At 42.4% G+C, this 15,144-nt stretch overlaps 1 protein-coding gene across 1 annotated transcript in view; it reads right to left on the bottom strand.

The window, feature by feature from the left end:
• GALNT9 (polypeptide N-acetylgalactosaminyltransferase 9) overlaps positions 1-15,144 on the bottom strand; it is a 260,712-nt gene that overhangs the window by 195,806 nt on the left and 49,762 nt on the right. Inside the window, exon 2 of the mRNA XM_038763871.1 lies at positions 11,199-11,379. Coding sequence (XP_038619799.1) covers positions 11,199-11,379 — 181 coding nt within the window. The remainder of the gene's footprint in view (positions 1-11,198; positions 11,380-15,144) is intronic.

Below are 15,144 nucleotides of genomic sequence, written 5' to 3'. Positions count from 1 at the left end.
TACAGTATAACATTCGTCTTGCTCAATTAATCTATCAATCAATTGTATTTATTGAATACTTGTTGTGTGCAGAGCACTGTTCCAATCACTTGGAAGAGTGCAATATGGCAGAGTTATATCACTCTCTAAGAACACCAAAAGGGGGTAGTGTTCTGGGTTGGAAGTGGAGAAAGAGAGAAAGAGGCAGAAAGAAAGAGAGACAGAGACAGAGGGGGGAGGGTGTTAAAGTCTCATGAGTCTGTATTCCCCTAGAATCAATCAATCAATGGTATTTATTGAGCACTTAGCTCTGTGTCTACCCCAGGACTTAATACAGTGCCTGACCCATAGTAAGCACTTAACAAATACCATTATAAAAAAAGCAAACGAGCTTACATTCTAGAGGGAAAACACCCTCTCACCCCTAATAATGCCTCAGTTTCTCAAACATCCAGACCAGGGACGGAATACTGCTGTGGAAACAGCTGTCTGAAAATTCCACTAAAGACAAATTATAAGTACAGTAATTGGTAGGGAAGGAGCTAAGTGCTGGGGTTTATACTTTTATTTTTCCTATTTTAAAAGAAAGATCTCCCTTGGGCGAATAATGAAGGCCCAGACAAAGTCATTTTGGGATAATTTCTGAGACTGTGCTTTGCCCACAATAGAGCACATTACTGCAGACACGTGAGCATTCATTTCAAATGGATCATTTCCTGTAATTAATTTCGTTTGGCATGCCAACAAGTGTTCAGGGAGCTGCCGTTCTGGGGGCTTGGTTTTTAAGGGGAAGAGATGGTTGCTTATGCAGAGGCATTTGCTAATGGTAGGCAGAAGGACCAAGGAATAACAAACACAGACATAAAAGGAAACCAGTTGGGGGTGGCAGATTACATAGGCTTGCAAGTTTTCTCACAATGGAGCCACTCAAATTGTTATTCCTGGTCCATGTCCCCACATCAACCCTGTCTGACTAAATGTCTCAGGGTACAAACATTCTCTGATGCCCAGTGAACCAGAATGCAGCTAGAAAGGCTATTACATCCTTGTGGAGGGACAAACCAGGATAGGAACCAGCAGGCTTACCTGTCCCTACCCTTTCCTCCCTAATAATTATGGTATTTGTTAAGCTCATTATGTGCCAGACACTGTACTAAGTGCTGGGGTGGATACAAGCAAATTGGGTGGGACCCAGTCCCTGTCCTGCATAGGTCTCACAGACTTAATCCCCATTTTATAGATGAGGGAACAGAGGCACAGAGAAGTGAAGTGGGGAAGCAGTGTGGCATAGTGGAAAGAGCACAGACTTGGGAGTCAGAGGTCACTGGTTCTAATCCCAGCTCTGCCACTGATCATCTGTGTGACTTTGGGCAAGTCACTTAACTTCTCTGTGCCTCAGTTACCTCATCTGTAAAATGGGGATTAAGACTGTGAGCCCCACACGGGACAACCTGATTACCTTGTCTCTACCCCAGCGCTTAGAACAGTGCTTGGCACATAGTAATGCCATCATCATCTTTTTGCCCAAGGTCATACAGCTGACAAGTGGCAGAGCCAGGATTAGAACCCAGGACCTTCTGACTCCTTAGCCCATGCTCTAACCACTAGACCACACTCCCTGCAACTGACTTGTCAGTGAGGAGGCTGCAAACCCAAACTACAGAGTGTTTATCCTGGCAAAGGAGGGTGGCAAAGTTGTATATAATAATGATAAAAATTATGGTACGTGTTAAGCGCTTACTATGTGCCAAGCACTGTTCTAAACACTGGGGTAGGTATAAATTAGTCAGGCTAATCATGGGTTTTAATCCCAGCTCTGCCACTTGTCTGTTGTGTGACCTTGGGCAAGTCACTTCACTTCTCTGGGCCTCAGTTACCTCATCTATAAAATAGGGATTGAGACCGTTAGCCCCACTATGTTCAATCTGATTTGCTTGTATCCACCCCAGCATTTAGTACAGTGCCTGGCACATAGTTAAGCACTTAACAAATACCATCATTATTAATTACTATGTTAGACACAGTACCTGTCCCACATGAAGCTCTCAAGAAGGAAGTAGGATTGACTACCCATTTTGCAGATGAGATAACTGAGGCACAGAGAAGTTTAGTGACTTCCCCAAGGTCACACAGAGGACACCCGGCAGAGCTGGGATTAAATCCTAGGTCCTCTGACTCTCAAGCCCGAGTTTTCCCACTAGGCCATGCTGCTTCTCATGAAACATGTACATTGAGTGAGGCAAATACCTGGAGAGGTAGTTTAGAACTGCTGGACCATTTTTGGACAAACTCAAGATTTGGGGGACAGGGGAGGAAGACACGTGCTTTTCTAAAGGGCTCAACAGCATTCCAAATTCTTCTCTTCTAAGAGGCCAATTGCTTCAAAAGTGGCCCAAGACACGTGCTTTCCACTGAACCAAATAGAAACTCTCCTAGCAGCCTGACACTATTAGAGTGGGATTATTTTACCTTTAAAGAGAGGATATTTTTTCCTCTGGTATGACAAGCACTGCTGCAGGTGTTTCCACAGGATGACCTAAAGATATGTTTCTTTTCTTAAAAGGATGATTGTCGTTTCATTTTGGGGGTAGCAATAACCCCCCCAATTGCCCCGACTTGCTCTTTTTGCTCTACCTCCCCCCTTCGCCCCACAGCACTTGTGTAAATATGCACATATCTATGATTCTGTTTATTTATATTAACGCCCATTTACTTGTTTTGACGTGTGTGTATATATATCTATAATTCTATTTATTTATATTGATGCCTGTTGACTTGTTTTGACGTCTGTCTCCCCCCATCTGGACTGTGAGCCCACTGTGGGCAGGGATTGTATCTCTTTGTTGCTGAATTGTACTTTCCAAGCATTTAGTACAGTGCTCTGCCCACAATAAGCACTCAATAAATACGATTGAATGAATGAATGAATGCATGATTATTTGAATTGCAATCAATCACTGATATTTATTGAGCACTTACTGTGTGCAGAGCACTGAGAGAGCATAATACAACAGAGATAATAATAATAATGACATTTATTAAGCACTTACTATGTGCAAAGCACTGTTCTATGCACTGGGGAGGTTACAAGGTGATCAGGTTGTCCCAAGAGGGGGCTCACAGTCTTAATCCCCATTTTCCAGATGAGGGAACTGAGGCACAGAGAAGTTAAATGACTTGCCCAACGTCACAGAGCTGACAATTGACAGAGCCGGGATTTGAACCCATGATCTCTGACTCCAAAGCCCGGGCTCTTTTCCACTGAGCCATGCTGTTAGGCACGTTCCCTGCCCACAAATAACTTGTGACTAGAAGGGGACAGACATTAATATAAATGAACAAATAATTTAGGTATATGTACATAAGTGCTGCGGGGCTGGGGGTGGAATGACTAACAAGTACCTAAAGGGTACAGATACAAGTGAAAGTTGCACACATTTGTTTCCAGAGCAAAACATCTCCCCCCCAAAAAAAGCAAAAAACATCTGTTTCCTTTTGGGTAGATCCTCAAGGAAGAATCAGCTCCCTTAATCCACAACTGGTATTTATTGAGGGCTTATTGTGTGTAGAGCACTGTATTAAGCACTTGGGTGAGTACAATAGAGTTGGTAGACTCATCATCCCTGCCCTTGGGGAACTCTCTTCAGAAAAGCTGAGAGAAAGTCTATAAAGATACTAATAACTGAGACAACACAAGGATGAAAAAAAATGTTTTTGCAGCAACAATCTGATTCTAACGTAGACAGCCGCAATTAGGTAGAAGCTGGCCAGCTGGGGCCAAGGTCCTCAGAGACCCTCAGGCGCAGTGGTTGCCGGGGAGAGAAGGAACCATCATTTGAGCTTTTAGAAGACCCCAGTTGCCTCAAAATTGTTTTGCCAGTGGAAGTTCAGATGTTTTCAGACCACAGCAGCCTCCACCAAAAGCCCTGTTTTCAAAGTTCAAGGCTTGGAAGAAGTGCAATGAAGCTTAGGCATATCCAAAGTGCAGACATTCATCTTGGAGCTAAACCAATCAATTAATCAAGCATGTTTATTGAATGCTTACTATGTGCTATGCAGTGTACTAAGCACTTGGGAGAGGACAATACAATATTAACAATTACTCACCCCGGCTTCAATGCCTTATTGAAGGTCCAACTCCTCCAAGAGGCCTTCCCAAACTAAGCCCCACCTTTCCTCATCTTCCACTCACTTCTGTATCACCTTGACTTGCTCCCTTTGTTCTTTTCCCCCCACCAGCCCCACAGCACTTAGGTCCTATATGTCATTTATTTATTTATTTGTACTGATGTCTGTCTCTGCCTCCCCTCTAGACTGTAAACTAGTTGTGGGCAGGGAATGTGACTGTTTATTGTTGTATTGTACTGTACTCTCCCAAGAACTTAGTACAGTGCTCTGCATACAGTAAGCTCTCAATAAAAGAGATTGAATGAATGAATGTAACAGACACATTCCTTGCTCACACTGAACTTACGGTCTAGGGGACGAGCTTACCGTCTAGAGGTCTCAGGAGAACCTGGTGTTCGATATCCCCTCACCTAACTGGCTCTTATATTCACTATGACATTGGAGAATTGGAGAATTCTTTATCCAGGGACCTAACTTATTCTGACCTTTTTCATACCCAGAGTATTTCTGAGGATCCTTTCTGCTTAGTTATGATAGCTGTCCAGGACATTATTGAAGATCAAAGGCATCTGAAGGAGATGAAGGAGACTGATTCTCACTGCACCTTCATTTCCCACAGTCCTTGGGGGATGAATCTTAACCTGCAAGCTGCCTAGAGCTTGCTAAGTGGGTAGAGCCCCTTCCTTTCAAGCCCCTTCCATTTCCTGCCTCATTTTCTGAGAATAGGGCTAAATAGCCAACATCCCAAGGTGAATAGTGAATACATGTGTTTAGACTCAGAGAGGTTTGTGAGCTAATAGAATTTAGTCACTGTAGATGTGGAAGTTTGCTTGTGGATTCATAGCTGTCAACGAATCAATCAATCATATTTATTGAGCGCTTACTGTGTGCAGAGCACTGTAATAAGCGCTTGGGAAGTACGGCTCCTTCAGAAAGCCAATCAGGTACAGACAGGGGTGCTAATTGAGAAGTAGCACGGCTCAGTTGAAAGAGCCTGGGCTTGGGAGTCAGAGGCCATGGGTTCAAATCCCAGCTCCGCTGCTTGTCAGCTACGTGACTTTGGGCAAGTCATTTAACTTCTCTGTGCCTCAGTTCCCTCATCTGGAAAATGGGGATGAAGACTGTGAGCCCCTTGTGGGAAAATCTGATTACCTTGTATCTCCCCCAGCTCTTAGAACAGTGCTTGACACATAGTAAGCACTTAACAAATACCAAAATTATTATTATTATTATTATTAATTAGCTAGGGTGCATTTGACTGGATTTCAGATGGACTGTCCAACCCGGTTTGCTTGTATCCACCCCACACCTTAGTACAGTGCCTGGCACATAGTGACTGCTTAACAAATGCCATCATCATTATTATATGCCTGTATGCCCCTAACTAATCTTCCTCTACCCCTTTGAAGGGGTTGATTTATCACCTGTTAATGAGTAACATCCCCTGATTGGTTGCTGATGATGGGAATCTGATTCATGTGAACCTCTGCCAGTGCTTTGAACTCCTCCTTCTCACCTAAATCCTTGGATATTCACACCTTGTCTTTTTTTATGGCATTTGTTAAGCCCTTATTATGTACCGGATATTGTATTAAGCTCTCGGGTGGATACAAACTGATCAGGTTGGACACAGTCCTTGTCCCACATGGGGCTCAAAGTCTTAATCCCCATTACAGACAAGGTAACTGAGGCACAGAGAAGTGAAATGACTTGCCCATGTTCACACAGGAGACAAGTGGCATAGCCAGGATTAAACCAAATCCTTCTGGTTTTGAGAAGCAGGGTAGCTCAGTGGAAAGAGCTTGGTCTTGGGAGTCAGAGGTCGTGGGTTCTAATCTCAGCTCCGCCAATTATTAGCTGTGGGCCAGTCACTTAACTTCTCTGTGCCTCAGTTCCCTCATCTGTAAAATGGGGATTAAGACTGTGAGCCCCATGTGGGACAACCTGATTACCTTGTATCTTCCCCAGCGCTTAGAACAGTGCTTGGCACATAGTAAGTGCTTAACAAATGCCATCATTATTATTTAGAGAAGCAGCTTGGCTCAGTGGAAAGAGCAACGGACTTGGGAGTCAGAGGTCATGGGTTCAAATCCTGACTCCACCACTTGTCAGCTGTGTAACCTTGGGCAAGCCACTTAACTTCTCTGTGCCCTAGTGACCTCATCTGTAAAATGGGGATTAAGACTGTGAGCCCCACGTGGGACAACCTGATCACCTTGTATCCCCCCCAGCACTTAGAACAGTGCTTTGCACATAGTAAGTGTTTAAAAAATACCATCATTATTATTATTATCATTATTATTCTGCCTCCCAGGCCAGTGCTCTATCCCCTGGGCCACACTGCTTCAGTTCTGTAAATATGTTTATACTAATTACAAAGATATCTTCATACTCATTATGTACATATCTTCACTCATTACATATATATCTTCATGCTCATTATGTATGTATTTTCATACTCATTATGTATCTTCATACTTGTTACATACGTACCTTCATACTCATTACGAACATATCTTCATACTCTATTACTTTGTACTACCTGTAATTACTTTTAGTGTCTATCTCCCTCTCTATTTAGCAAGCTTCTTGTGAACAAAGATTGGGTATACCAACTCTATTGTACTTTCCCAAGTGCTTAGAACAGCGCACTGAACACAGTAAGTGCACAATAAATATAACTGACTAATTCAATGATTCCCTAACTATAATAGGATTAGTGAAGTGTAAAGATTTGAATTGGATTTGCTCTGTCCCTATATTTGCCTCTAGGTGTATTAAACTAAATTTCAATTTCTGAACAAAGGGGGATTTTAGGAATGTCAAGAGGTACAATGAACTTTTCTCTGATCCCTCTACCGCTCTACTCGGTAGACAGTTCTGGTGGCTTGGAGTCCCAATCAGAAACTTTGGAAAAATTATGGAGTCCAGTTTTTTATGCCATATTGTGAGGGTTGAGAAGCAACGTGGCCTAGTGGATAACGCACAGGCCTGGGGCGCAGAAGGACCTGAGCTCTAATCTCAGCTCTGCCACTTTCCTGCTGTGTGATCTTGGGCAAGTCACTTAACTTCTCTATGCCTCAGTAACCCCATCTGTAAAGTGGGATTAACACTGTGAACCGCATTTGGAACAGGGGCTGTGTCCAACCTGATTCTCTTGTATCCACTACAGTGCTTGGCACATAGTAAGCATTTAACAAATACCTTGATTGCTATTAGTGAAAGTTCATAGTCTCTGTTGAAAAAGATTCCATCCTTAGGGATTAGGCTCCAATAATTCAAACTGTTTAAAACCATCAAAAAATAAAAAGAATATGAAATTTACTCTTGGAATTTAGTTTTTTTGCTTGGTTAAACTTTATTAATCTGTCCTTAGGCCCACTTAATAAGGCACTTCATTTAAGTTTCATCTTTGTTAAGAAACCCCAGTTGGGTGTAGAAGACAATTATTGGAAATTAGTTAAAAATTCTTTTTCAATCCTGGGTGGTAAGAGTCTGCAAGAACCACAGCTGATCTCTGTTCCACTGAGACCTTACTTATCAGATTAATTAGTTTGTGCCATTCTGTGTCTGAGGGAGATGATGCCTCTTTTACATGATCCAGTGATATAAATGGCACTTTTAAAGCTACACTGAATTGAATTCATGATGAGAGTGAATTTACATTAGTTAAAATGCAGAACATTAACAGGCAAATGCCCTTTAGAAAATAATAATAATTATTATTGTTATAGTATTTGTTAAGCTCTTATTATGTGCCAAATGCAAAGTACTAGGCGGCATGGCTTAGCGGATATAGCAGAGGCCTGGGAATCAGAAGAACCTGGGTTCTAATACCAGTTTTGCCACATGTTTGCTCTGTGACCTTGGATAAGTCACTGAACTTCTCTGTGCCTGTTGCTTCACCTGTAAAATGGGTATAAGAGTGTGAGTCCCATGTGGGGCAGGGACTCTGTCCAACCTGATTTACTTGTACCTACCCCAGTACTTAGAACAGTGCTTAGCACATACTAAGCACTTAATAATAATGATGATGACATTTATTAAGCACTTACTATGTGCAAAGCACTGTTCTAAGCGTTGGGGTGGTTGTCCCACGGGGGGGGGCTCACAGTCTTAATCCTCATTTTACAGTTGAGGGAATTGAGGCACAGAGAAGTGAAGTGACTTGCCCAAAGTCACCCAGCTGACAATTGGCGGAGCCGGAATTTGAATGCATGACCTCTGACTCCAAAGCCCGTGCTCTTTCCACTGAGCCACGCTGCTTCTCTAACAAGTACTATTATTATTAGTAGCATTAATAAGCCCTCCTTGCTTAGTTGTTGTTGGGGAAAAAAGACACACTGAATTGCCAGAAGGAAACCATTCCTACAGGTCATCGCTCCACACCCAATCTGTAAAATTCTATTACTCAGGTTTAACAACTTTTCTTCCCCGTAGCTGAGCTCATTTGATTTTCATTTGACTTTGAAATGATTTTCAGTGACATTAATGGGTCAATTTTTGTGTGCAGAGCACTGTACTAAGCACTTGGGAGAGTACAATAGAGGTGGTAGCTACAAGTCAAAATAAATGGAGCAAATAGTTGCCTGAAATTAAGCTCCTCAAAGAGAATAATTGACAAATTCCAATTATTTATATTTCTAAAAAAAGGTGAGATCAACAGGTTTTTGACTCCAAGCTTCAGGAGAAAAAGCACCACAAAAAACCCTACAACTTATTTCAGCCAGTCAATGGTATTTATTGAGCATTTATTATGTGCTGAGCACTGTAATGATAATAATGATAATGATGGTATTTGTTAAATGCTTACTATGTGCCAAGCACTGTTCTAAGCACTGGGGTAGATACAAGATTATCAGGTAGTCCCAGTCAATCCTCATTTTACAGATGAGATAACTGAGGCACAGAGAAGTTAAGTGACTTGCCCAAAGTCACACAGTTAAGATGTCCACTTTCCCTAGCACAGTGACGGAAATGGTGGTGAAGATTCAAAAGGTTTTTTGAGGCATCTGGAAGTGCTTGAGGCTTCCAAAAATCTAGGATGCAAGTTTGGACGTAAAAGCCTATGATGCTCACTCTGGTTCACCATTTCACAGACATTGAGAGGATGCCCAAATACCTCCAGCCGGAGAAGTCCACGGTTCCCTGGGAGCCATGTGGTTTATCCGAGATGGCTATGGCATCGCATGTGCCGTTGTCACCTGGTTGCTGGTCATCTACGCGGAATTCGTGGTCCTCTTTGTCATGTTGGTCCCATCAAGAGACTACATTTACAGTGCCATCAATGGAATAGTATTCAACCTGCTGGCATTCCTGGTCCTGGTGTCCCATTTTCGGGCTATGCTGACAGATCCAGTAAGTTTGTCTCGCTGGTGCTTTTAAAGCACTCAGTCACTGCTCCCTCCTACCTCACCTCACTGCTCTCCTATTCCAACCCAGCCCACAGACTTTGTTCCTCTAATGCCAACCTTCTCACTGTGCTTCGATCTCATCCATCTCACTGCCAACCGCTTGCCCACATCCTGCCTCTGATCTGGAACACCCTCCCTCCTCGTATCCATCAGAACTACTCTCCTCACCTTCAAAGCCTTACTGAAGGCACACCTCCTCCAAGAGGCCTTCCCTGACTGATCCCACCTTTCCTCTTCTCCCACCCCCTTCTGCGTCACTCTGACTTGCTCCCTTTATTCATCCCAGCCCCTCCAATTGTCAGCTGTGTGACTTTGGGCAAGTCACTTAACTTCTTTGGGCCTCAGTTATCTCATCTGTAAAATGGGGATTAAGATTGTGATTGTGTGGGACAACCTGATCACCTTGTAATCTCTCCAGTGCTTTGCACATAGTAAGTGCTTAACAAATGCCATTGTCATTGTTATTATTATTATTATTATTATTATTATTCTTATGTGATGAAGCCGGTTAGAACCTATGACCTCTTTCCACTAAGCCATGCTGCTTCTCTAAGTGCTTAGGAGAGGGCAACGCAATAGAGTTGGGAGGCATGACCCCTGCTCAGAGGGAGTTTACAGACTAAATGTCATTAAAATCAGTTATAGATGGGGAAATAGAAGAGTATAAAGAAATATAGATACATGCAGTATGGCTGGGGTGAGTACAGCCTTCTCCTGTATTGTCCAGTTGTTCTGACCATTGTTTGGCTGATGATTGGACTGCTATGCCAATCTAGTTGACTTCATGTACTAATAATGATGATAGTGTTTGTTAAACACTTTCTATGTGCCAAGCACTGTTCTAAGCACTGGGGTAGATACAAGGTAATCAGGTTGTCCCTCCTGGGGCTCACAGTCTTAATCCCCATTTTGTAGATGAGGTAACTGAGGCACAGAGAAGCTAAGTGACTTGTCCAAAGTCACACAGCTGACAAGTGGCAGAACCAGGATTAGAACCCACAATCTCTGACTTCCAAGCCCGGGCTCTTTCCACCGTAGCATTTAATATCAGCGATGGCCTGGGACTCAGGAGACCCAAGCTCACTTCTGGCTCCACCCCTTGCATGTGTGACTTTGGATAAAATGCTAAACAGGTCTCAGTTTCCTCATCAGTAAAATGGATGGGGTAGTCAGTCTAGACAGACATTAATATAAATAAATAAGTATTGTGGGCCTGGGAGTGGGGATGAATAAAGGGAGTGAGTCAGGGTGATGCAGATGGGAATGGGAGACTGAGTCCAATCTGAATATCCTATATCTACCCCAACATTGAGTAGGTGCTAAATAACCTCATTATCAAGAAGATGATTTTTTTGATTGTTTATACAGTGCCAGCAAAAACCATAGAATTATTCAGCTCTTCTAGAGATTTTGAACATAGGCCATCCTATTAGTCTGCACATTAACTCCCTCCTCTGAAGGTGGTAAGGACTCTCTATATGTTGCCAACTTGTACTTCCCAAGCACTTAGTACAGTGCTCTGCACACAGTAAGCGCTCAATAAATATGATTGATTGAATGAATGAATGTTTTATAACCATTGGTAGCCACTCTGGCACTGTGATGCCAGTCCTCATTGTGCCAGGGACCACCCATTTATCAAAAAACTTGGAGGTGGAAATGGGAGCTCAAACTCACCTTTTTGGTCTGTAATCTGGGATGGACCTATCCAGTGAGATTCGGTCGCTGAGCTGTGCGTTGTAACCATATTCTTCATATTTTGTTTCAGACTCATGGCTGTCATCTCTCAGAGTGGCGGCCATTCCTCCTTGCCCCAGGCCTCCAGGACCCTCGACTAGACCCATGGGCTTGGCAAGGCCTAGAGAAGGAAACAAACACAAAATGGCTAGTTCATGAAGGGGGCTGGGCAACGATATCATTGGATTTGTGCCAAGATAGGCACAGCCTGGCCTAGTGGAAAGAATACAGTCTGGGGAGTCAGAGGAAAGAGGACATAGCTTCTAATCCAGGCTCTGCCACTTACCTGCTTTGCGACCCTGGGCAAGTCACTTCACTTCTCTGAGCCTCAGTTCCTTCATCTGCAAAATGGGGGTTTAATACGTGTTATCTTTCCTACTTAGACTGTGAGGCCCACATGGGACTGAATGATCTTGTATCTGCCCCACTATTTAGAACAGCAATTGGCACATAGTAAGGGCTTAACAGAAAACACACTTATGAAGCAGTGTTTCCTAGTGGATAGAGCACAGGCCTGGGACTAAGAAGGAACTGGGTTCTAATTCCGGCTCCATCACTTGTCTGCCCTGTGACCTTGAGCAAGACACTTAACTTGTTTAGGACTCAAAAGCAGTATGGCTCAGTGGATAGAGCACGGGCCTGGGAGTTGGAAGATCATGGGTTCTAATCTTAGCTCCACCACTTGTCTGTTGTGTGACCTTGGGCAAGTCACTTAACTTCTCTGTGCCTCAGTTACCTCACCTGGAAAAACGAGATTGAGACTGTGAGCCCCACGTGGGACAGAGACTGTGTCTAACCCGATTTGCTTGTATCCACCCCAGTGCTTAGTAGAATGCCTGGCACATAACGAGTGCTTAATAAATACCTTGAAAAAAAAGATACATAAACCACCTTTCTGGAAGCTTTAATGAATGAATGTACTAGTGGAAAAGCTGATGCAGTATATAGCATTCTTTCTTTTACCAACCTAGCCAACCAGCCATTTGACAAATGGAAATATCCTGCAAGGATGCACTAGATGCTGTCCTGGATTCCCTTTCCCAGGATTCCCAGGTCTGAAAGAAATCTCCCTCAGATGAACTAATCTGGCAGCCTAATCTGACTGGTGCATATATATCCAACTCTTGACTGTCGGTGTTCATTTGGGATTAGTATAACAGGGAGAAGGAGAAATTCATAAATATTAAAAAAAAACTAAAATAAAATAAAATATTTAAAAAACTTTGTTTTAAACAAAAATTTCAACCACATTCCTAAAATGAACTTTTCCCAGAACAACCAGCAACTCACAAAATAGACTGACTTGGTTTCTACTCCTCTTTCCAATTCATCCTCTCGGAGAGATGCAAACAAACCGAAAAGCAGTCAAGAGGCAGATTACAGGAAGGAGATGAGAATTAGAAACAAGATCCCTAGTGACTACCTAGGATGATTAGTTCCAGAGCAATCCCGTGTTAATTGCATCATTTAAGAGCGTCCACTCTTCACTTTTTTAACAGTTACATAACTCATAAACCCTCAACTCTTCCTCCACGGCTTTGATTCCAGGTTACTTCACAATTCAGGAAAGAGATCTTAGAGTTACTGTCAACTGTTTCTTCGAATATTGGTTCCTTATGTGACAGCAGACTAAAGGAAAAAACAAATAATAATAATAATAATAGTGATATTTGATAAGTGCTTACTATGTGCCAGCCAGTGGCACATAATCAGGGTGGACACAATCCCTGTCCCATATGGGGCTCATAGTCTTAATCACCATTTTACAGATGAGGTAACTGAGACACAGAGAAGTGAAATGACTTGCCCAAGGTCACACAACAGACAAGTGGTGGAGCAGGGATTAGAACTCATGAACTTGTACTTGAATTTATGTACTTGTACATAACTTGTACTTCCCAAGCACTTAGTACAGTGCTCTGCACACAGTAAGTGCTCAATAAATATGATTGATTGATTGAATGATTGATGAACTTCTGACACCCGAGCCTGTGCTCCATTCACTAGGCCATGCTGTGTCATCAGAAAGGACACCAAAACTTTAACAAAGGAGGGTTTTTTTTGCCTCTATAAAGAACAAAGTCATGCCTGCATTTGGAGTTCTGCCTTCATATAGGAAGGGTAAATTGGAGTTGGAGAAGTCACTGAAAAGAGCAACTAAGAAAATGGGTGTTTGAGATGCTTTCACATGAGGAATAATAGGTGACTGGCACTTATCAGCCAAGAAAAAATTGGGGATGAGAATGAAGCTTACAAAATAAGGGCGTGGACAGGAAGAACCCAGAATTATTGTTCATCTATTTCTTCAAAACAGAACTGGGGAGCATATTGAAACCTAAAGGTGTCAGTTTCAAAACAAAAGGGAAAACACCTCATCTTTTAGCTGGTGGTTAAAGCATTGTTTTCATTCCTCAAGGCAGTTCTATGGGACAAAAATAGCAATAGATTTAAGAAATTTATAGGATAATTTATGAACAATTGTTCCATAACGAATCAGTGCTAAGAAGGCTAGGAATGAGGGTCATGAAAGGAAACAATGCTACTGTTCTTTCAAGCACCCAGTGGTTACTTCCAGAGACTAGATGTGTTGGATGGACCATTTGTATCTCTCAGAGTTAGTGTTGCTCTTTTTTAAAAAAAGTAATATTTCTGAATCATGAAGGATGTGTGAATGGATTTGCAGGAAGAGAAGAATGGGAGTATGAATAATTGTGCAAAGAGAGGAGGAAGACAGTTTTTTTCCTGGTTATTTAACCATATTTATGCTTTGAACCAAGAAGCTGGAAGCTCAGCTCATGTGCAGATCTACGTGAAGGTGTAGTATCAGGTTATATTGTAAACTATTATGATGCCATGAGGAAATTAAGATTAGGTACTGCATTGTAAAATGAAGTGTTTCTTTAAGGTGTGTCACAATTAGCAGCATATGGCACAGAATCAGCATGGCCTAGTGGACAGAGTATGGGTCTGGAAATCAGAAAGATCTGGGTTCTAATCCCCGCTCCGCCACTTGTCTGCTGTGTGACCCTGGACAAGTCATTTAAATTCTCTCTACCTCTGTTTCCTCATCTGTAAAATGGAGCATAAGACTGTGAGCCCTAAATGGGATATGGACTGTGTCCAACTTGATTAGTTGTATCTACCTCAATGCTTAGGACAGTGCCTGGCACATAACAAATTTATAACCAAAAATATGAAAAGACAACTGTCAAACAGTACCATTATGCTGAAGAATGCAGTGTCTGAATGCTGACTTCGCAGATGACCTCATCAAACTGTCTAGGCTACATTATTAAGGGTATTTTTTGCCCTTTTCAGTTTTCACTTGAGATCACAATTTCAAAATTTGAACTCCTGGAAGTTGTATGTACTTAGAGTACTTACACCCCCCCAGTGTGAAATGGTTTTCAGCTTCATAAGGAATTTTTTGTAGATGAACACTGGAATGGGGTCTTGTCATCAGTGAAAAATTGAAACAACTGGATGTGTTGCTACCAAGTTCTCAACAAATTTATTTATTCATTTTATTTGTTAAGCACTTACTCTTGCCAGGAACTGTACTGAGCACTGAGATTGATACAAGAAAATCAGTTTGGACACAGAATGTCCCACATGGTGCTCACAGCTTTGATCTCCATTTCACAGATGAGTTTAACTGAGGCAAGGAGAAGTTGAATGACTTGCCCAAGGTCGCAGAGCATACAAGTGTCAGAGTTAGGATTCGAACCCAGGTCCTCTGATTCCTAGGCCCCTGCTCTTTCCACTAGGTCATGTTGCTTCTGTGACACCTGCTGCTTATTGTGACACACTTTAAAGAAACATGTCATCATACTGTGCAGCACCTAACCTTCCTTTCCCCATGGCAGGAACATTCCGAGAAAGCCTG

This window comes from Tachyglossus aculeatus, chromosome 21, assembly GCF_015852505.1.
Source record: "Tachyglossus aculeatus isolate mTacAcu1 chromosome 21, mTacAcu1.pri, whole genome shotgun sequence".
Lineage (NCBI taxonomy): Eukaryota > Metazoa > Chordata > Mammalia > Monotremata > Tachyglossidae > Tachyglossus > Tachyglossus aculeatus.
The sequence above is the reverse complement of the archived record's forward strand: the minus strand, read 5'-3'. Positions and strand labels throughout refer to the sequence as shown.